The following is a 23,229-nucleotide window of genomic DNA, read 5'->3' as shown; positions in this document are numbered from 1 at the left end:
ATTTTTATTCAATTAATTAATCTCTGCCGTTGGATATAAAAAAATTTGAATTCCAACACTCCAGATTGTGCCACGTGTCACAACGGTAACTTTTCAGATTTTTAAAACTATTTTTTCTTTTATTTTTTTATTTATAAAGCATTTTAATATCCACCGTTGATCTCAGATCGAACGGTGGATATTAAATCTGACCTTTTTTTTTTTTTTTTTACCGTTGAGATTGAACGGTCTAAATAAAGTGACCGTTGAGATCTAACGCACCGTGGGACGCCACGTGGCTTCCCAACGGTAACTGACAGAATTTTTTTTCTTCTGATTTTTGTGTCGGCGACTCGCCCCCACGCGCGCGGGTGGGGTGCACGCGCCTGACACAAAAAAATTTAAATATTGCGCTGACGCCACCCTGGCGTCAGCCTTACGTCACCCCCACCTCGGGCTCTAGGGCTGGCAATCCCCCACGGGCCAGGAGCTCAGGCCTCCCCCTTCCATCGGGCTGGGCTACGCTGGACCTAATCCCCTGGCCCTTGGGCCCTTGGTTTCTCCCCTGTCCCCCGAGCAAAACCCAACGCTTGGCTTGCTCTTAGATTAAAATGTTCATAAAATTAATTTACGATAGTCTACATATTTATTTATTTTTTAAAAAAATTAATTTAACAAAAAAAATAGCATAAGTTCATTATTTAATAATCCCGGGCTAAAATTTTAGGTTATAACGGTTGGAGCAGAAAAGTTGTTTCTGGGCTAAAAAGTTTGGCTTTTAGCCCAACCATTGGAGATGGTCTTAGGGCTGGGTTCGATTGGCAAATTGTGTCAAATTTTTGGTGCCACCTACTAGCCACATATAAATAATTACCAAAAATTAGTTACCGTTAGGCAACCGTCTTCTTGCGGTTGCCAAAAATCGGTTCAGCCAAAATTATTGGTTGGTTCTATTGGTAAATGGCACAACCGATGATTTGCAAATAAGCTGCAAAAACAACAACTCAAGACTATGCACTGATCCGTACACAACAAACTAGAAAAGAGAAAAAGAAGTTGCTGCTTCAATTTTTCAATTGTAAGCCAACATAATCATGACTTAACAAATTAAAATGAAAATCAAATCGAAACTTAATAAGCCAACAACAATATCAACAAACATAATTCAAATAGTTATAAGTTCACAAACTCAAAAGCTTAACTAACATGATTGTTTAAATTCAATTGTAGCAACTAATGCATAAACAAAAAACTCAAAACTCAAAAGTATGGTTCTGGTTATAAGATTCCCTTATTATAATCGCAAAACAAATAACTTGTTGTTTTTATAAAGCAACATCACTGAAGTAGCAGTAACCAATGCATGTGAAATCTTTCATCAATCAATTCAATTCAATTAAAATGTTACATAAAAAAAAAAGTATGATTAGAATAAGAAGTAAATAGAAAAAAAAAAAAAAGGAAATTGTTATTAGCACTCCAAAAATCTCATTTGGCACTCCAAACTTTCTATAATTAGAAAGAAAAATGCATTTGTGAGGAGTGTAGAATGAGATTTTTAGAGTCCTAATAATAGTTTCCCAAAAAAATAAAAAAATAAAAAAAAATAAAATAATATATATATATATTGGCAGCTATGGCATACTTTCAGTATACATAATCCAATACCAAAGTTATACCATTAATTATCAGTTCGGAATAATGCCAACCGATTATGAAAAAATGCCAAAACTATACCATACCATTATGAACCGACCAGTATGGTTCGGTTGGTAAATTGGTTTATGGAAAAAATTTCCCACCCCTACCTCTTGTTATGTTATCAAATATAAATATTGTACAATATACATTTTTGATAGATTTCTTCTTATTGTCACTTGGTATTATAGTTTAGTGGTATTTTTTTTCACTTGTAGGTGAGAGGTCTTAGGTTCTATTTTCGCCAATGACGTATTTGAACCACATTATCATGGCTAGCCCAATGTGAGGCTTAGCCCACTTCGCCACCCCCTTAGTATATATAATATCGTTTGTTAAAAAAAGAAAACAAATTGTCGATACTAAGGGGTGGACTTAGCTTCACAATGAGCTAGCAATAATATGATTCAAATTCGACTTTAGCGAGAATCAAATCTAAGACCTCTCACTTACAAGTGAAGAGGAATACTTCTACACCGTAGTACTAAGTGGTTGGATATCGTATAATTTAATTTGGGAACTGTTATTGACACTTAAAAAATATCATTTTGCACTCCAATATTTTGATAATTAGAAAGAAAAATAATGATTCCTTTTAATTTAAGTAATTAATTTCATATTTTGATTACGTTACGGTTCTGTCTGCTAAAGCAACCGAGCGTCAAGGTTTTTCTCTCAAGACAGTGCCTTGTCATCCAATCCACTGACCACATGCCACATTGACATTCAACTAAAACGACATGTAAAACATGTCGTACATGTTCTTTTATTAATACCGGAACAAAAATGGTCTCTCCTTTCCCATTGCAAAACGGTGCAATTAAGCAATGCAAAAATCTCTCGCTCTCTAACTTGTGAGGGATCCTGTTTCCGCACCACAACAACACGCATTAATTAGTTTTACCTCACTTTCTGTCCTCCACATCAAACTTTCCGGGAAAATCAAGGGGCCGAGAAAATTACAAAAGGGGGAAAAGAAAAACAAAAGCAAGAACAAAAATAAAACCTCATGAGGGCTCCGAAGAGGCCGATCCACACCGTATGGACATGGGCGCGACGCCAGCCGTCCAAAGTTCAGGCCTTTCTGGCCGTCGTTTCGGGCATGGCGGCGCTGGTTCTGCTCCGATTCATCGTCCACGATCACGACAATCTCTTTGTTGCAGCTGAGGCTGTGCACTCGATTGGAATCTCCGTACTTATATACAAGCTCATGAAGGAGAAGACTTGCGCTGGTAAAGTTTCGAGCTTTCTAGGTTTTTTTTTTTAATTTTTTTAATTTTTATTTAAATGGGTGGAAAATTTGGGATTTTAAGGATTGTTGATGCAATTGATTTGTTGTTTTTTTTTTTTTTTTGCTGATTCGACTTTGGTACTTGCTTTTCTGTTGTGGGGAATGGGGGATTATTATTATTATTATTTTTTATATTTGTGGAATTTTGCATGCAAGGTTTCCTGTATTGGGTATGTTTGGTTTGTGAGAAAATTGTTATCAATGGAGGGAAAATCTAGGTTTTGTTGCTTAACCAAAAAAAATCTGGGCTGGATTTATTTTCGTGAAAAAAAATCTGGGTTTTGTTGGTTGGTCATATAATTGTTTCAAAATAATTTCATAATTCTATCAGTTCAGAAATGAGGAACTAGACTAGTGTTTCTGTTCCTTGTTTTACCAACCTGTTGAATATGTTTTCCGCTATGAAACTCGTGGAAGTTTGATTGGAAAATAATGGAATTGTTTGCAGGGCTATCACTCAAATCGCAGGAATTAACAGCTATGTTTTTAGCTGTGAGATTATATTGTAGTGTTGTTATGGAATATGATATACACACCCTGCTAGATTTAGCTACCCTGGTGACGACCCTCTGGGTTATTTATATGATCCGGTTCAACTTGAAGTCTAGTTACATGGAGGATAAAGACAACTTCGCAATATATTATGTCGTAAGTTTCTTTCTTCGTCAATGTTATCTTGGTTGTTCTTTCTATTTTTCAGTGAAGTGTTATATGTGAAGGGGGATTTCTGCATTTATAAAATTATACAAAAGCATTATTTTTTTCTTTATCGCTTGAGTTTCTGTTGAAAGTGATAAACATAATTTTTGCAAATTGGAGGTGTGTGATCTTGTTAATCTGTGTTGCTGCACATTGGACAATTGTAGGAACATGATTACAAGGGCAAATTGATTGACCTCCTTTTTCTGTGATGATGCATCATGAAGTTTATTCTTGATCAAAATATTAAGTTGCTTACTAGTTGTCATGAATAAGTTCCGTTCTTTCTGCTACTAATTTCTTTTTTGATTTTATGCAGGTGGTACCATGTGCTCTTTTAGCCTTGTTTATTCATCCATCAACTTCTCATCATTTGCTGAACAGGATTTCCTGGGCATTTTGTGTGTATCTGGAAGCTGTTTCTGTACTGCCCCAGTTGCGGGTCATGCAAAACACAAAGGTCAGATTTCATAGAATGAAAAACTTGAATGTTTATGGTTTCACAACTTTGACTGCTTGCTTACCTAATGGTGTATTTTATATTTATAATTTCAGATTGTTGAGCCATTCACAGCTCATTATGTGTTTGCACTGGGTGTCGCAAGGTTCCTCAGCTGTGCCCATTGGGTTCTCCAGGTTCGATCTTTATACATGGTTTATTTGTATTAGTTTGTTTTGTTTGCGGCATTTTGGAAAAATGGTTATTTTGCAAGACACTAGATGAGTTTGTGGATTGATTCTTAAACGCTGTTTGTGATGTGTTTTGAATCAATTCCCATGTAGGCACCTCGTTGGTCGGCATATTGATCATAAGCTAGCAGTATATAACAACTTTTCCTACTTTAGTTTTTTGTAATGATGAAGTGAGACCCTTTTCGTGTCATAAGTAGCCTTTAGAAGTTGTTGTCCATCCTTTTGTGCTCTGACACTTGCTCTAGTTATATAAAAGTGTATGAGCATTTAATTGATCAAAGTCTTAGAAGAATCGTACTTTCCAATTTGTTAGGTTTTTGCTGAATGGTATAAGCTCACTGCAACATGCCACTAGTAAAACTTAATCTATTGCTCTAACAGGTATTAGATACTCGCGGACACTTGCTTGTAGCCTTGGGCTATGGGTTATGGCCATCCATGGTTCTTATTTCAGAAATTGTCCAGACTTTCATATTAGCAGACTTCTGTTACTACTACATCAAAAGGTTAGCCTCAAATCCATTATTTTAGTGCCAAGTTTCCTTTTCTTTTCCCAAGTGTATATTCTTTCATTCAACCTCTACATACTGTGGACATTTTTGTTTTGGCAGTGTTTTCGGAGGGCAGCTTGTCCTGCGTCTCCCTTCCGGAGTTGTATGAGTTATCTCCAGTTCTGCTTTGGTCTGCGAGCACACTGCCGTCAAAGACGTTATAGTAGCTAGGCAATGTGGCTGGTGAAATTGTTGTTTTAAGTTCCCCTTTTTAGCTCTCCACAAAGGTTCTAAGTTCTCTCTTTCTATGAAAAAAAAATCATGACTGGGGATGGTGTGGGTTGTTTGTAAAGTCGGAGATGGAGTGGATTTAATTTAATATTTATATCTTAGACATGAATTTTTAGAAATTGGTTCATGTTTTTTTTTTAGCGAGTGCTAACATTTTGCTAAAAGTTTACTATATATTAGACTTGTTTCTTTCACCCGATGACATTGTTCTACAATATAACAATGGATAAAAGTCGCAACACAAGCCAGGATCATTCCCCATTCACCATCCCCTCCCCCTTCCTTTGTCGTCATCTTGCTCTCTTCAACGATGGACTCAAGCACATACACTGGTGTTACTGCTACGGTTGCCATAATCAGCCAGAGCGCATCTGCTCGCGTTTAGCTTCTCAGGTGACAATTCTCCGTCCGGTCCAAGATTGCCGGTCCTTATGGATGGACAGCCCAAAACATCTTCATGTACTCCTCGTTGAACACTAACCGATGTTGGTACAATGATGATATGTACATTTTGGCAACAATGGCCAAACAAATTCTCTACATCGATGACCCAAAGGCCGGGAGGGGAAGAAAAGTTGTTCAAAAGATTAATCATAAAGGGGTGTTATATTCCGGAACGAGATCTTGATGACGGCGATGACAACAACTTTGTTGGCCAATAACTCGAAACTTTAACAGAAACTGGTGTAGAAACACTTCGGGATACAAATCTTATCCAAAAACTATTTCATGTAGCTGGAGTTGCTAAAATCGAAATACCGATAGAGTCAATTACAATTGACATTGGTGATCTGCTAAGATACAATGCACTTGAGGGCCGGAATGATGATCTTGATGTACCAACCGACGAGAAGGAATGGGATACCGAATATGATGAAAGCGACAATAGTGATAATATTGATGATAGTTCTGACAAGGATTAATGTAAACTTGTGAATTAAATTCAATTTATATTCTACTTATTCTATTTTATTTTTTACGTAAATAAAATTTAACTTATTACATTTGTAATAACATGAGGGATAAATGAAAAAATTAAATAGAACTTGCACGACGAATAAATACAATTCGTCTCGCAAAGCGATTTTGCGTGACTAATAGGATGAACTTTATATATTCGTCATGCAATTGTTATTAATTCTGATTGGCCGCCAAAATTGGGTGCGTATTAAAATTTTGGAACCTCCATGACGAACTTTTAACTGTTTCGTCGAACGAGTCCTTTTTGCGCGAAGAAATTACTATATTCAACGCGGAAAAAGTTTTAAATTTAAATTGAAATGAAAACTTGGGCGAGCGAATTAATTTTAATTTTGGAACTTGCACGATGAATAATCATTATTTCATCGTGCAAAGGTTTCGTTATTTCATATTAAAGAGGAGGTGTTTTTAAATTTTCATCAAACGTTGCGCTTCGTTGTACAAAGTGTATCGTATTAACCTTATGGAGGGTCCTCTTTCTTCCATTTTTCGCAAACACTTCGTCTCTCTCGCGCTCTCTCTCAAAAACAGCTTTCTCTCTCTCTCTCTCACGCACTCTCTCTCCAAACCTCTCTCTCACGACCTCCTTTGTTTTGGGAATCCTCTGCCTCATCTCCGCCGCTGCACCACCACCTCCAGTTTATAAATCCTAATGAAGGTAATTTCAATTTGTTTTTTAGTTTCTAATTTGATTTGTTGTTTTAGGGGTTAGGGGATGTATGGATTAGGGGATTACGGAATTACGCAATTAGGAATTTAGGGATTAGGGTTTGGGGTGAGGGTCGGACTCAGCGATGGGTTAGGGTCGGGGTTGGTGTAACAACCCGTCCCTAATTATTACGATTTTATAAAGTGAATTTATGAAAATGCCCTTCAAGGCAAATGCGTTGACTTTTGTTGACTGCCTTGTCGAGTTATGTAAGATTCATTTTCTTGGCGTATCCTCGTAGTACTCGTCACTACGAACGTATGGGCGCAAACGGATCGTGATTTGGAGTTATAACAAAGGAGATATTAACGTTTAAAGTCGGGGGCATTTTAGTAAATTGGTTATTTTCTAGAAAGCCCCAGATTTTTGGAGCTTAATCTGGACAGCCACGTGTGTGGCCTAGATTTAAAGAAAGGAAAGTTGGGCGGTGAAGATGAAATATAAAGGAGAGAAAGGAGGGAGGAACCGGACCAATGAGAAAGAAGAGAAAGAGATAGTGATGAATGGGAAGAGAGAGCAAGGAAGGGAAATGAGAAAGGGGGAAAGGAAAGGAACCGGCCGGGTTCCCCTTCGACCGACGACCGAGGTTGTAACCGGTGGGTTCTCCGACGAATTTCACCATTTTTCCGATGAAATGGGCCGATTCATGATTTCAATCATCAATTATAGTCCTCCTCTACCATTTCCACTTCAAATTGGGTTTGGAATTGAAGGGTTTTCCACCGGTGGGTGCGACGGCTACGGGTTGGTGATCCACCAAATCCGAAGGTACCTCAGCCAACCACCACCATCAATTGACTTCCCTTGAGGCTTGGAACAAAGCCCATGCATTGGTTGGGGCGTTAGAGTTGTTTTGGGAGTCGAATCAAGAACACCAAATTCAAGGGTTTCCGACGGGTTTTCATGAAATTGAGGCTTTTGCCGGCCAAATTGGCTTTAGTCATAGGTAGGAAAGTTTCTCCACTCATTGAGATCTTCATTCCTGTAAAGTTTGAGAATTTTTAGAAATAGTAGAATTTTCCGACGACTCGGGGCGGCTGACCGCCACTTGTGACGGCACATGGGCCGAGACGTCCCTTAACCTTCCTAGGCTAAATTTTAATACCTTGATTCCATTGGTGAAGTCCGATTAACGAATTTCTGTCATTTGAACGTAGTTTCATTAAGGTCTGCCGCTTGATTATTATAGCAATCGATGATCGGACTATTGGATCGTCACCAAACTTTGATACGTTATAATACGTAATATTTGAGGATATTAGAAACTTACGGATAGGGAATCCGATGTACAGATCTTCCCGAATAGGATATGTAAGTCTAGGAAATCCGATGTACAGATCTTCCCGAATAGGATATGTAAGTTACATGTTCTATTGATGAGAATTCTAAGACATGATTTGATAATTGTTCTAGGCGCCGATCGTTCGTGACGCCCTGATGTCTGTATTAGGGAGTTGTAGTGCGGATTCCAGGTGAGTGGGCTTTTGGTTTTCCATTTTTCCCAGAAATTGTTTTAAGTGGATTTACATTTTAAGTGCCATGTCATGCTTACATTTCATTTTATTATATGCATTGGTATGTATATGCATATTATTGTATGATGCTGCAGAGGCCAGGTAAGTTTCTGGTGAGTGCTGTATGATGTTAGCGGTTGCATTGGTTATGGTTATACATAGAGGCATGTAGAGCTCATTATCCTGCACCCTGGTGTTAGTGCTCTTGCCTATGGCCAGGGCATAGTCCTTCATGTGATGTTCACCTTCCGCACCGCACGCTCACCTTGGATCCAAGTTTGGTGCACAACCCTGTCGTACATACCACATTAGGTGGTTTCGACTCATAGGTGACCCGCGATTATTCGCACAGCCTTCACGTGATTGTAGCACTTGAGCGTACTTATTTACACCCAGCCCTGTTGTACATACCACAATAGGTGGTTCCGACTCGTGTGCAGGCATATTTAATGAGCTATAGGTTCAGCCGTACAGGTCACATTAGGTGACTCCGGCTGGCATATCATTTTACATTGATTTATTTCACCTGGCTTACTTATTTTATTACTGAGATACTTGACATGGCATATACTCGGTTTTCACTAATCTCGAGCATGATTTTTATGTATGTATGTACTATTATTTTCTAGGAAATTATACGGATTTTATGGTGAGGGGTTATAATGTTTTCAAAAGGTTTTTATTAAAAACTTTATTTTCAGGCCCACTCACCCTTGTTTTTACGCCCCTCCAGGTTTTAGCTGTTGAAAGTTCGTATTGATGAGGATTTGTGGCGAATCTCAGTATAGGTGGCTACCTCTGAGGCATGATCCTTACCCACACTACTGTACTTTACTTATGCTCTGATGTCGCGTGTGAAATGGGTTCATCCCTGCTCACGACGCACTCGTCTCTAGGCACTTTTAGGTTTAAATTTATTCACATTTTCCACATCATTATACTTTATGGCTTCGTCACCTTCCTGGTGTCGACTAGCACAGCTCGATTCGGAGTCCTAGTGGACATTCTGGGTCGGGGTGTGTCAATTGGGGTTGGGCTTAGGCTTGGGATCTAGGATGGGTTTCTAGGTTTTTATTTTTTCTCTATTTTTGCAATATATTTTTTTTTTTTTTGTGTTTTTTAATTTTTGTTAAATATTTTAATTTAGTAATTGTTAATTTTCTAATTCTAGGTTTAGGAATTTTGTTTTATTTGATAAATTTAAGATTATGATCTTAGTTTTAGGGTTAATTTAATAAATTTAGGATTAAGATTTTAGTTTTAGGGTTAATTTCAAAAATTTAGGATTAACATTTTACTTTTAGGGTTAATTTAATAAACTTAGGATTATCATTTTAGTTTTAGGGTTAATTTGAAAAGTTTAGGAATAAGATTTTAGTTTTAGGTTAATTTAATAAATTTAGAATTAAGATTTTAGTATTAGGGTTATTTAACCTTCCAATCTCAACCGTTTATGTCATCTCTACGGACCAGAATAATCTCACAGTGCCCTAGGCATTCACCCTATCTAATCTCACTAGGTTTTTACTTTCACTTTTGGTGTCGTTTATCCTCATTGTTGTCCCTCACAACTGTAAATCTTCAAACTTTCTTCACCAGGAAACTCCCCACTATGCATGGAAACAACTTCTCATCCCATCACTTTGGTGCTCAATCACCTCTCCCTCGTCGTAAGACTCGTTCCCAAACTGCTACAGATGCCTTTCATAAACCCTCTGTTGAAGAAATTCCAACCTTTCTCACCACTCGCGCGAAAAAAATTCTTCAAAATTGTGGCTGCTTGGAAAGTTGTTCCTAAGTGTACGATCATTTAGGATGATCTACTTGTTCATGATGCCATCCTCTCTGACGACCTCATGACCCACTGTAACTTACACAAGGTAAACTAACCTCCTTTTGTCTTCAATCTGTCAATGGTCCCAAGAGTTTTATGTTAATGTCTTTTCCAAGTTTTCTAAGTCTGGTGGCCAAGTTTATGTGCTTAGAATGTATGTTCCATTTGATTCCTTGGTTATATGTGAGGTCCTAGGTCTTGAACCCTCATCCACTGCTGATATGTGTAATTTTGACCTCATCACTTGTCATTACGACATGAAAACTTATCATCATGAAGCTTATCTAAATACATCCATTCTTTTTCAAAAGGTCAAGTGTCTAAGTCTCGCCTCAAGCTTTTCTATAGGAATTGGTCTGATTTTCTTTGGCGAAACATTTTGTGTACTTCTAATAATGGAAATTCCACTTTAGAGTCGGTCAAAGTGTTGCATGCAATGTTGAGTCTGTGAGATGTTCTGTTTAGGTATTTAATCTTTAGGTCCATTATGTCTAAAATCAAGTGTCCTAGTAAGAAACAAAGAGGCTTTACAATTCACCTGTGTCTTATTACTCTATTGTGTCATTATGTTGGTGTTCCATCTCATCTCAATGATGTTTGTCCCAGGTCCACAAAGGATTTGGACAAAGGTCCCATTGCCATGAGCAACATGATGTGTGCCGTTGCCTATGGTGATCCTCGTCCACCACTTCCACCTAATGCCTCTTAGGGAAGAAGATTGCCCATCTTGAGTCTGAGCTTAATTTACTTCAAAAACAATTTGTTGAGTTTTAATCTTCAACGGGTCAAAACTACATCCTTACCTCACATGAGTCACTCATCTCTTGCACAGTCTATAAGTCGTACTTCTCAATCATCAATGGGGCAACCCTCTTTTGTGCCTAAGCCTTTTGTGTGCCCTTCTAAGTTTGTACATCAATGTCATGTAGCCCTATCATTGACTTCTTATTTCTTTATTGCCACATATGGTCATTCTGGTGTTGTTGATGCAAAAATAGTTGGCATCTATATTGCCAAGGGTGAGGGGATCTCTCGTGAAGTTCATCAATTTCCCTTTCCTCCTATCTCCAAGGCAAAGCATATAAGGTTTACCTATTATGATAACGGAGATGATTTTGTTGATACTGTTGAAACTTCCTCCTTTGAAGGTATCATTAAGAAATTGGTGCATCATGATGGCCCCTCTCAATCTGAAGAGCTCTAGGTTTATGGGGGAGCAAGTTTGTGAGTGTAGGTTTTTAAGAGAGCACATATTATATGGGAGTTCATTTACAGCTAAGTTGTTTTCTTAAACAATGGTGCTTAAATTTCAAGTTGAAACTCTCATTTTGTAAGTTATTGGGTGTGCTACTCTCAGTTTAGCTCTATTTTTCCGGACAAGTTACTTGCTTTTCTTATTTTGGTATCGAGAATTGTACCTTGTGCTTAATCTTCATTGTTATGTTATGTTTTTGGTGATGGTTCTTATAAACTTCTGTTTATTGTGGATATCATGTACTTAACAACATTGGATAAATGATTAAATCCTTTGTCTCTGCCATGACAAAATGGGGCAGAAAAAATTAACATTAAAATTGTGTTGCATTGTTACAATTTACATTCCTTGCAAATGCTTTACCCATGATAACTTTTCACTTGTTCTTGTCAAGAGTGCTTTTATGCATGATTCATTCTTTGGGTTCTCTTTTATGCAGGATTCGTTCTTTGGGTTCTCTTTTGAGTGAGGTTGAGTGAACTTAGTTATAGAGTTTGGATTATTTTGTCAAGAAAAGTCAAAGAACGAGATTGTGAAGTCTAGAATTATTGTTTGGCTTCCCTTGTCATATCTTGTAAATTGTACCACACATGCTCTAGATAGTCTTAGGGTTAAAGTGATACTTTTGGGATTATTCTGTTGGAAACATTTTCTCAAGAGCTTAAATTCTCACATTAAAGGTTTGTTCATTCATATGCATTTCATGGTAATTTTTTCAGTACATTCTATCTAGTGATTCTGTCTCGTCAAAACTTCTCGCTGCTTTCATGCGAGCTAGGCACACACTTTAAGACAATACACATGGGCCATCTAACAACTTTTTCCCAAGAGTGTTTCTCAACCTTAAAACTTTCCCAATTGTATTTGCACTTGACACGTGTCTTCTTTGGTCCCCTTGTTTGAAACATCAAGCATTCTTTAAAAGCTCAATCTAGGGTTTCATTTCAGCTTGGCTATGAGATTTACATTTTTAGGAAAGAGTTGTTTTAGTTTTGAGCAGCCTCTTGTGTTCATCATCAAAAACCCTAGCCACAAAATCACACTCATCCACTAAACACCCAAATCGTTGCATATTAGGGTAGCATTGTCTTTGTGATTTTGTTTTAAGTTTGTGGTCAAGTTTTTCCAAGTTTCAAATCTTTAAATTGACATCTTTTTGCATTCACGTTAGTTTTATCTTTCAAGTGTTTGACTGGTGAAACTGACTGGACATTGAATCTAACTTTGCATCAACTTTATCATAACTTCATTTGCGTAAGTGGATTTGATTTCGATGCCACAAGTGAAGAGTTCAGCAGAAATTGCCACTTCATAAAGACCGAAAGAATTCATCTTGTGTAAGGTAAGGTTGCACAAAGGCACAAACTGCTAAGTAGATTAGGATCTGGGAATTGATCTTGTGTGGTTAATCTGTAATAATCTTGTTTACACTAGTGGATTGGACTTAATGGAGAGTCCTCGGTTTTTCAACCCAAATGTGAGTTTTTCAGGTCAAAAACATCCTGTGTTGATTATTGCTTTTCTTGGATTTATATTTGACTTCTTGTAAATGATACATGATCACCTTGACATGCACATAGACTTCTTCATGCAACTAAGCTTAACAAGGTTTGCATTTACACTGAATTAGACCTTAGTTAACTAGGAACATTTCAATAAACCTAGTTTTAAACTGACTAATTCCGCTACTGGTTAACTGACAAACCTGATCTTAGTTGACTAGTATTGTTGACTAGTCAGTCAAGTATATATAAAATTTGGGTTAATTACACAAAACTATTTCAACTTTGAGTTGAACTACAATCTCATACCTCATGTTATAAAAATTACAATGTCATACCTCATCTTACGAATTTGTTGCAGTGTCGGACATCTGTCAGTTTTTTGTTACTTTATCTATTAAATGTTGATGTGGCTTATAGCGGGTCCCACTCTCTAGCCACAATTGGATTAAAAAACCAATTAAATATTAAAAAGTCAAAGAAAATTATTTAAATATTTTATTAAAAATGTGGAACACACCCTTTACACACCTATCACCATCACCAAATTAATCTCTGTAACCAATTTCAAACAAAAAACCCCAATTCCACCCAAACCTAACCCTAAGTTTCAAATTCTTAGCCTTAATGATCCTCACAACAATGTCCACACCACCACCACCGTTATCACCCACAACCTCAATCTCCACCACCATAGTTGTTGCCTATGGCCTTAGTCTTTGCCTTGCCCCCAGTCCTAAATTTCGAATTCGCCTGTTTCAGAGAAAGCTTTGGGTTTTGCTCAAGGGTTTGTGGGTTTTGGCTCAAGGGACGGGAGGCAATTGCGCTGGGGTTTTGGGGTTAAAGGGAGAGCGGGTTCGATTGGATTTTTGGGGTTTGGTTTGGGGTTTGGGAGAAGAGGCGGGGATGAATTGGTTTAGGGTCTGGGGAAGCAGCTTGAATGAGAGAACCATTTGGGATTGGAGGCAAGAGAAGAGTTCGAGCTGGGTAGTGCGTTAAGAAAGGGTGGTGATTGGCTGGTGAGGGTTGCGGTGGGGAGTGGTTTTGATTTCGGATTGGGGGCTGATGAGTGTGGGGAAGAAGTGAAAGGGTGATAAGGGGTGGTCCCACATTTGGTTATAAAATATTTAAATTATTTGATTTTTAATCCTTTAATATTTAGTTAATTTTTTAACCTACTTGGACTATGAAGTAGGCCCCGTCCCATAATCTTTTAACCTACTTGGACTATGAAGTGGGCCCCGTCCCATGCCATGTCAGCATTTAACAGATAAATTGACAAAAAAACTAACAAAGGTTTGACATTGCAATAAATTCATAAAATGAGGTATGACATTGTAATTTTTTAAATATGAGGTATGAGATTGTAGTTCGAGCATAGTTAAGGTAGTTTTGTGTAATTTATCCATAAAATTTTAATTACAGATTATTCCACTTGATACTAATTTCATCCACCACTCAGGCTCACGACGTTTGTTTTATAGGATGGAGGAGCAATGTCAAGTAAACATATATTTATTTTAATTTTTAGTACATTTTAATCTTTAAACACAATTAATAAGATATTTCTTAATATTTTTCAATTGCAGGTGAGGTGGTTGAAGTTTTCTAAGATTGACATATTCAATGAGATTTACGTGCGGCTCGGCAACGAGCTGACGAAGTAACTCTATGTAAGTATTTGTAATTCTTACATTTAGAATTATTATTAATATTAATCATATTTTATATAAGGGTAAATTACATTTTACTTCTTTAGGTTTGGATGCAATTACAACTTCATACAATATCTTTTAAAACATTTCAATTTTATACATAAACTTGTATTTAGTTACAATTTTATACCTCTATTAGTCAAACTATTAATTTAATAACCAGGTGACAGTGTGGCAATTGCAAGTCCCACGCTTTTGTGAACATGACACATAAGATAAAATACAAAATAAATATTTTAAAAATATCATGTTGTCCCACTCTTCCTCTTCTCTCTCATTTCTCCCGTATTCCTTCTCCCTGGCTCCCTTTCACGCTGCAATAGCAGCAAAATGCAACACCACTGGTGGCACTGCTCACCATTTCCCATAAAATCGACTGATAACAAGAAAGGAAATCTTAGGAAGACGAAGAGTCACGCTGATTTGAACAGCAGAGATGGATTTTTGCCAAAATAATTATGGGTTCAAATCAGAAATGGGTGGAAAAGAAGGAGAAATTGAAGGATGAGAGAGGTTTTTCTGAGTCTACCTCTATCTTTCTGTCTATGTATTTGGAGAGAGAAAGATGAGATAGAGGTTTTGTAGACCAATAAAGACTGCGTGGAAAGAAAGGGGAAATCGAAAGGCGCCCCATGTTTGAATTCGGATGATATCCTGCAACAGAGCTTGTTTGGGAATCTCAACATGAATTTGGGGCTAATCGAGATTTTAGGGTTTCAATTTTCAATTGATTTGATGATTATAATTAGCTAAAAGAGAGATTGGTGATGATGAGGCGATGCAAACGATGGAGGCAAAGAGGTTAAAGGAGACGAAGAACTGAAATCGTTGCGATTTGCACATACAAATCACCAAATTCGTACGAGTTCTCTCTACCTTCCATCTACTTCAGAAATTTAAGGTGAAATAATCCAACCCAACACTCATCTCCCGGTTGTAAACATGTATAGCACTGATAGGCGAAGACGATGTTGCAGATGAAAAGGTCGTCCATGGTGGTCTCTTCGAACAGGGCCTGGGCATGTGCGAATCAGCCCAGTAGAGACAGCGACGAGCTTTTTGACGATGGGTTAGTGAGAGAAGGAAAGGCTTACCTTCGTGAGGAAAGCTTGGGCGAATTCGACTTGCGCCATGGAAGAGAAATGTAGAAGCTGCAGAAGCTTGGAGATGTGCCAGATCGTTAGATCTCAGTGCACCGAATAAGCAACCGTGAGATAGAGAGAGGTTGCTAGAGAGCATCGGGAACAGAGGGAAGGGGAAGATGAAGCCCTTTTGATTGTAGTGGTGAGCATGAGGAGGTCGGAGAGAGGGAGGTCGACAAGGGCGGATATGAGGGATGCCGATGAATTGAAGGGGGTGGGGCTTACTCATTTTTTCTTTTATTTAAATGATTATTAACCATATTTTATATAAAATATTAATCATATTTTATATAAATATTAATTAATTTGTCTTTATTGTTACAGACCTCTATGGTAAGAGCCAGGCAGTTCTGCAGGAGGCAGATTCGTAGCTTCCCCTGGACACCCTGATCGAGGCTGGCGTTTCCAACCCAGATGTGGGTCTTCATATCATTACAGACACCCTCGATCATACCCTTGGTCGTGAGCCAGGGAGGGTGTACGAGGCATGGGGAATGCTCGCCATTATGAGATGGTTGCCTCCTCCAGCACGAGCACATGACAGGTCGAATCACTGATGACGCAAGTTGCGAGCCTAGAGCAGCAGTTAGCGGCGTACAACAGCCGGATGAACCAGCTCATTGACTCTTTTTGGTCGTCCAGTTCCAGTTTCCCTCGCTAGTTGCACCTCCTCCTCATGCACTTTCAACCTTCCAGCAGCCCCTCGACCCAGCACATATAGAGCCCACCGCCCTCGATGTTGACCTCGACTATTTTGTTTTGTAGTTTTTATTTCTATATACGAATTTTTTAAAATTTTCCCCACATTGTATGTACATTTTCTTTTTTATTTGATATAAATTTGTTTTTTAAAATATCCACATTTTTTTTTAAAATTAAATTCAAAACAATTTAAAAAGAAACAATTGCAAGCCAAATTACTTCGTCGCACTAAACTAAAGGAAAGGAAACAATTCGTCGTGCAAACCATGTAACGACAACTTACTTACAATTTAATAATATTGAAATTAATACAAAATGAAAAATTATTAAAATGTCCTAATGTTTGAACAACAAAATATTTCGTCGTGCAAATACCTATCCAAGAAAATGCTTTTGTAGGCATTACTTCAAGGTTGCGACAAGTTTTGTGGTTCTAAAGATTGGGCAATGAAAAGACCTTTGTGGTGTTGAACGTTGCGACATGAAGTATTTGTCTCTTCAAACTTAGTGCGACAAAGGTTCTTTTGTGGTGTTAAATATTGCAACACAAAGTCCTTAGTCCCTTGAACCATAGTGCAATGAATAGTCCTTTGTCGTGATACATATTGCGCTACGAAGGTTCTTCGTCCCGTAAACCTTAGTGTGACAAATGTTAATTTTGTCGTGCAACATACTTTGCGTGACGAACTTCGTGTTTTTGTCGTGCAAACCCTAACTTCACGAGCTTTGCACGACGATACTTTGGCGATGAAGGTTTCATTGTGCAATTTTTTGCCCAATGAAAATCTTCTTTGCACGTCGTCGCGATAACTGTTAAACGTAGTAGTGTAACAAAAAAAAATATGAAACTATTTTAAAATATCAAAGTTTCCTGAAAACTCTTAAAACTCGATTTAACTATTTAGACGAGATTACTTTGCCGAACTTTGCTTTGTGCTTGATTTCTTAAAACTCGATTTAACTATTTAACTATTCTAACTTCTTACTTCTTAAACAGTTAGGCTAAACTTTTCTTGAATGTACGCATTATCTATTTAACTATTCTAACTTCTTACTTCTTAAACAGTGTGGCAGAACTTTTCTTGAACGTACGCATTATCTATTATATTAAGAGAACCATCTTTGTCAACTTTTTGTCATTTTTTCCAATTTTGCCTTCACTTTTGATACACAATACTTACAATAAGGAGGGCAAAATAGTAATTTTGTATCTTTTAAGAAAATGACAATCATATCCCCATTTTTCTTATTTTACCCTCATTTTTGATACACAATATTTACATAAATAGGGCAAAATGGTAATTATATAATATTAAGAAAAATATGCTCTTATTAAGAGATCTCATCATCATTGTCTCGTACTCTTTTAAAAATTTTAAAAACTAAACACACTCCTTAATCAAAAACAAAAAAGAAAATGAAATTGTTCACACACAAAGTATGTGCTCATCTTCTAGTGTTATTTTGAAATTAATACAAAATGAAAAATTATTAAAATGTCCTAATGTTTGAACAACAAAATATTTCGTCGTGCAAATACCTATCCAAGAAAATGCTTTTGTAGGCATTACTTCAAGGTTGCGACAAGTTTTGTGGTTCTAAAGATTGGGCAATGAAAAGACCTTTGTGGTGTTGAACGTTGCGACATGAAGTATTTGTCTCTTCAAACTTAGTGCGACAAAGGTTCTTTTGTGGTGTTAAATATTGCAACACAAAGTCCTTAGTCCCTTGAACCATAGTGCAATGAATAGTCCTTTGTCGTGATACATATTGCGCTACGAAGGTTCTTCGTCCCGTAAACCTTAGTGTGACAAATGTTAATTTTGTCGTGCAACATACTTTGCGTGACGAACTTCGTGTTTTTGTCGTGCAAACCCTAACTTCACGAGCTTTGCACGACGATACTTTGGCGATGAAGGTTTCATTGTGCAATTTTTTGCCCAATGAAAATCTTCTTTGCACGTCGTCGCGATAACTGTTAAACGTAGTAGTGTAACAAAAAAAAATATGAAACTATTTTAAAATATCAAAGTTTCCTGAAAACTCTTAAAACTCGATTTAACTATTTAGACGAGATTACTTTGCCGAACTTTGCTTTGTGCTTGATTTCTTAAAACTCGATTTAACTATTTAACTATTCTAACTTCTTACTTCTTAAACAGTTAGGCTAAACTTTTCTTGAATGTACGCATTATCTATTTAACTATTCTAACTTCTTACTTCTTAAACAGTGTGGCAGAACTTTTCTTGAACGTACGCATTATCTATTATATTAAGAGAACCATCTTTGTCAACTTTTTGTCATTTTTTCCAATTTTGCCTTCACTTTTGATACACAATACTTACAATAAGGAGGGCAAAATAGTAATTTTGTATCTTTTAAGAAAATGACAATCATATCCCCATTTTTCTTATTTTACCCTCATTTTTGATACACAATATTTACATAAATAGGGCAAAATGGTAATTATATAATATTAAGAAAAATATGCTCTTATTAAGAGATCTCATCATCATTGTCTCGTACTCTTTTAAAAATTTTAAAAACTAAACACACTCCTTAATCAAAAACAAAAAAGAAAATGAAATTGTTCACACACAAAGTATGTGCTCATCTTCTAGTGTTATTTATGTAATTAGGTTGTTTCGATTGCGTCATGTTGCAATTATATACGGGTGCTCCTGGTGTTGATTATATATACATACTGGAAATGCTAATCACATTTGACATTCTTGTTCAAGAACTGCTGGGCTTGCCTGATTTATTAGCGCGCGCGCGCACACACAACAACCCCCTCCTTAATTTTGTGTCATTTCTAAAATTTCTTACCTTCTTAGCCATATATGCGTTTTAAGTTACAAATTAAACAACCAATATGACTGATTCAATATTAAAACTCTAACAACAATAACACTGATTCAAGATTTAATTCAAAGATTTAATTCTTCAATTTTATTGGAAAGAAGAGCTTTCTATTGTTTGAAGAACTCCTAGTAACTGGAGCCTGGCGTTTGCGAAAAGCTCATCGTTCTTACACATTCAGCATCACCCTTAAAAGCCTCCAGGGCTTCACGTAGACATAATTCTAGCTTAAAAATGACTCTTTGTTCCCGAATCCACATACATACAGTTCTGAAAGCTCTTTTCTTTTTCTTCTTTTTGGTTGGAAAATTCAAGGATCTAAAAATTGATAATTACAAACCAAGATTAAATTAAACAATTTTTGTGCACGTGCGATGTTTTACATTTCACGGCCTCACAAGTACATTATCCATTCTTTTACTTAAACCTTGAACCTTGGACTTTAACCTAGGACTTTCAGAGCCACTTTTGTTTGCAAAATTTAACCCTTTTACTATTCTCACGAGCAAGTACGTATAGCATCCACATCCCACTCCCTTCCTCTCTATATAAGCCCCATGCATTATTCCAGGAAGAGCCAACTTAATTATCTCGATTGATATATCACCAAAATCCCCAGTTATGGCAACGCAATATTCACGACTTTTGGTCTTTGGTCTGCTGCTACTCATCCGCTTTGCATTGACAAATAGCAAAAGCTGCTAATACTACAGTTCCACCCGTCCATTGCGAATTTCTCAACCAGAGTAGTTTCGAACCAGGATTCGTATTTGGCACAGATTTAGCATCTTACCAGGTCAATATCGATGCAGTATCCATGCATGAATTATATGTACTGTTGACATCTTCCTTTTGTATATTTCAGTATGAAGGTGCAGTAAAAGAAGATGGTAGAGGACCAAGTATTTGGTATACCTACACCCACAAACATCCAGGTCTGTGATCTAATTAACCAAATAATAATCAATTAGTGGTAGTATGAAAATTGAGCTACTCCATTTCAAACGAGCATATAATTTATAATTAGCTCCTCAATATTATTTTCTTTGAGGGCGACTAAGTATATACCTACATTCCAACCTCTAGTAGTACCATGCACTTGTTGGTTCGCAGAAAGGATCGCAGATGGCAGCAATGGAGATGTCGTTATTGATCAATATAACCGCTATAAGGTTCAAATCTCTTTAACTTTATTCTCTTGACATTTTGTACTTGATGAGATTCTTAATTTTTAACTTCTTAGTATTATTATATAAATCGCTTGTGCATTATAGGAAGATGTGAGGATTATGAAGAATATGGGGTTGGATGCTTATATGTTTTCTATTTCATGGTCCAGATTGTTACCAAGTAAATTGATCCTTCACATCCTCATATTTGGTTGGGACGACCAATGTCAATATTGTGCATAAGAATTATTTTTCCAACAAGGAAATTACTCTATATATTTACTCTATATATTCTTAACTGAAGTAATGTGATCAAATTGCCTACTGTATAACCCTTATTTTTCTTGTTAATTTTGTTCTAATTATTAAATGGAACGTTAAGTGGGGCCATTAACAGAAGAGGAATTGATTATTACAACAATCTTATCAATGAACTCCTACGCAATGGTTAATCATCCAACCTTAATCATTACATGAGCTCTTAGAACATCCTTGTATTAAACTTTTAATTGATTTTACTGATCATGCATGTATAGGTTTAAAGCCATTTGTGACAGTTGTTCATTGAGATTTTCCCCAAGCTTTAGAAGATGAATATGGTGGTTTCTTAAGCCCTCGTATTGTGTAAGTGAACAAATTTTATTCTTCATATAATGTTGATAATTCGATAGAATACATACGTACTATGTGTACCCATTTTCAAATGTGTATCTATAATGATCATTTTAAAGACTATGCAGAACTTTGTTTTAAGGAATTTGGTGATCGAGTCAAGTATTGGATCACGTTGAATGAGCCATATAACTTTAGTGACACTGGTTATGCTATTGGGACTCAAGCACCGAGACGATGCTCTTCTTGGCAAAACCTAAACTGCACTGGTGGAGATTCAGCTATTGAACCATACATAGTGACACACCACCTTCTTGCTCATGGAGCGGCTGCAGAATTGTACAAGAATAGATATCAGGTTCAGTACTAACTTTTTTTTTGGGTCAGATTATTGGCTCCTAATTGAGATTTTTATATGATCATTATATATAATTGACTTCTAACAGAAGAGAATACTTTGTATAGTGAGATAATTTAAGGTTGTATCTTTTTCTAGCTCCTATTCAACCAAAAATCACTTCATTTGTGTATAGGCATCTCAAAATGGCGTGATAGGAATAACATTGTTGTCACACTGGTTTGAGCCTGCTTCGGAATCAAAGCAAGATAAAGATGCAGCGTTACGATCTTTGGATTTTATGTTTGGATGGCAAGTGTTTTATTAACTTATATGTGAACTCAATTAGATGTTTACTTATGAATTGCAACATTGATACTAGCTAGCAGTACTCTTTATATATGACGCTATAAGCTCATGTCTAGAATTTTTCATGTGTTTTTGGATCCGTTAACACGTGGTGACTATCCACACAGCATGCGATCAATTGTTGGAAAAAGATTACCAAAATTCACAGAACAACAAACCAAGTTGCTAAACGGATCATTTGATTTTCTTGGATTAAATTATTATTCTGCTACGTACGCAACTAGTACACCTAAGAATAATTCAGTACATGCAAGGTACGTAACAGATCCTCACGTTGATCTTACAAGTGAGTGCAAAATGAAAATTTCTTTGCATATATAGTTTTAAGTTCTTTGTTTTTATTGTCCTAGTTTAAGTTCTTAGAATAATTATATTATGATATTTGTAAATATTGTGGCAGCTGAGCTTAATGGAGTACCTATTGGCCCACAAGTATACATCAAATTTATTAGTTTGAGCTATTTGCATTTGGAGGATTATTTGTTTTTGCCCATCATTTACTTATAACTGCTAATAATCTTCATTATTTTCGAATGGTGTTACAGGCTGGTTCAGATTGGTAATATGTTTATCCCAAAAGAATTCACGATCTTGTACTCTACACAAAAGAAAAATATAATGATCCACTCATTTATATTACTGAGAATGGTATGAAATACATACTCTTAAGCCTTGATTGGTTGAATGAGTTTCACATGTATAGTGGTGTACAATGAAGTTAAGTGTTGCAAAGTCCAAACTCAGACTAAATACAAAATTTTATTTCTTAGAGGAAATAGTAGAATTGACTACTACTATCGTCACCTGTGTTACCTTCAAGTAGTGATCAAGTAAGTAGTTATTAACAAATTCATTAAGTATATACTGCCTAGACTTCTTAAGATATGGTTATTTGATCATTATATTGACACAATCCAATTGAATATTTTGTGTGTGCGTAGAAATGGTGTGAAAGTGAAGGCATACTTTCCATGGACATTGTTAGATACCTTTGAATGGGATTCTGGATACATTGTTCGATTTGGTATAAATTATGTGGATTATGATGATGGGCTGAGAGGACACCCAAAACTCTCAACACACTGGTTCAAAAGTTTCCTTAAGAAGAGTTGAAGAAATTCAAAGAAAGCTATTGTTCATTTCATAGACATTTAAGTAGATAATTTTCTTTTTGCTGTCTTTATATTTTAATTCCATTTGTATTTCCTTGCAATAGTGTAAATGTTCTTTGAGATTCAATAATCCAACAAAAATCAATAAGAGTTGTGAATGTTACAGTACAACCTCTCTACAATAATATTATATAAAGGAATAACATCGTTGTAGTCATAAATCAACTTGGGCCAGTTATGCATAGGAATAAACTCCACATTGTAAGAAGTT

The 23,229-nt window shown here is 36.5% G+C and overlaps 1 protein-coding gene and 1 pseudogene across 1 annotated transcript; both read left to right on the top strand.

Moving 5' to 3' along the window:
* The first annotated feature begins 2,492 nt into the window (after positions 1 to 2,492).
* Positions 2,493 to 5,243, top strand: LOC137728971 (uncharacterized). Its single transcript, XM_068467788.1, has 6 exons — positions 2,493 to 2,909; positions 3,417 to 3,616; positions 3,987 to 4,127; positions 4,223 to 4,303; positions 4,742 to 4,866; positions 4,972 to 5,243. The coding sequence occupies exons 1-6, from the start codon at positions 2,687 to 2,689 to the stop codon at positions 5,018 to 5,020; spliced, it is 819 nt and encodes a 272-aa protein (XP_068323889.1). The 5' UTR covers positions 2,493 to 2,686; the 3' UTR covers positions 5,021 to 5,243.
* Positions 5,244 to 19,980: 14,737 nt separating this feature from the next.
* LOC137730120 (cyanogenic beta-glucosidase-like) lies at positions 19,981 to 22,959 on the top strand (annotated as a pseudogene).
* The last annotated feature ends 270 nt before the right edge of the window (positions 22,960 to 23,229 follow it).

This window comes from Pyrus communis, chromosome 3, assembly GCF_963583255.1.
Source record: "Pyrus communis chromosome 3, drPyrComm1.1, whole genome shotgun sequence".
In the NCBI taxonomy this organism is placed as follows: Eukaryota; Viridiplantae; Streptophyta; class Magnoliopsida; order Rosales; family Rosaceae; genus Pyrus; species Pyrus communis.
The sequence above is the reverse complement of the archived record's forward strand: the minus strand, read 5'-3'. Positions and strand labels throughout refer to the sequence as shown.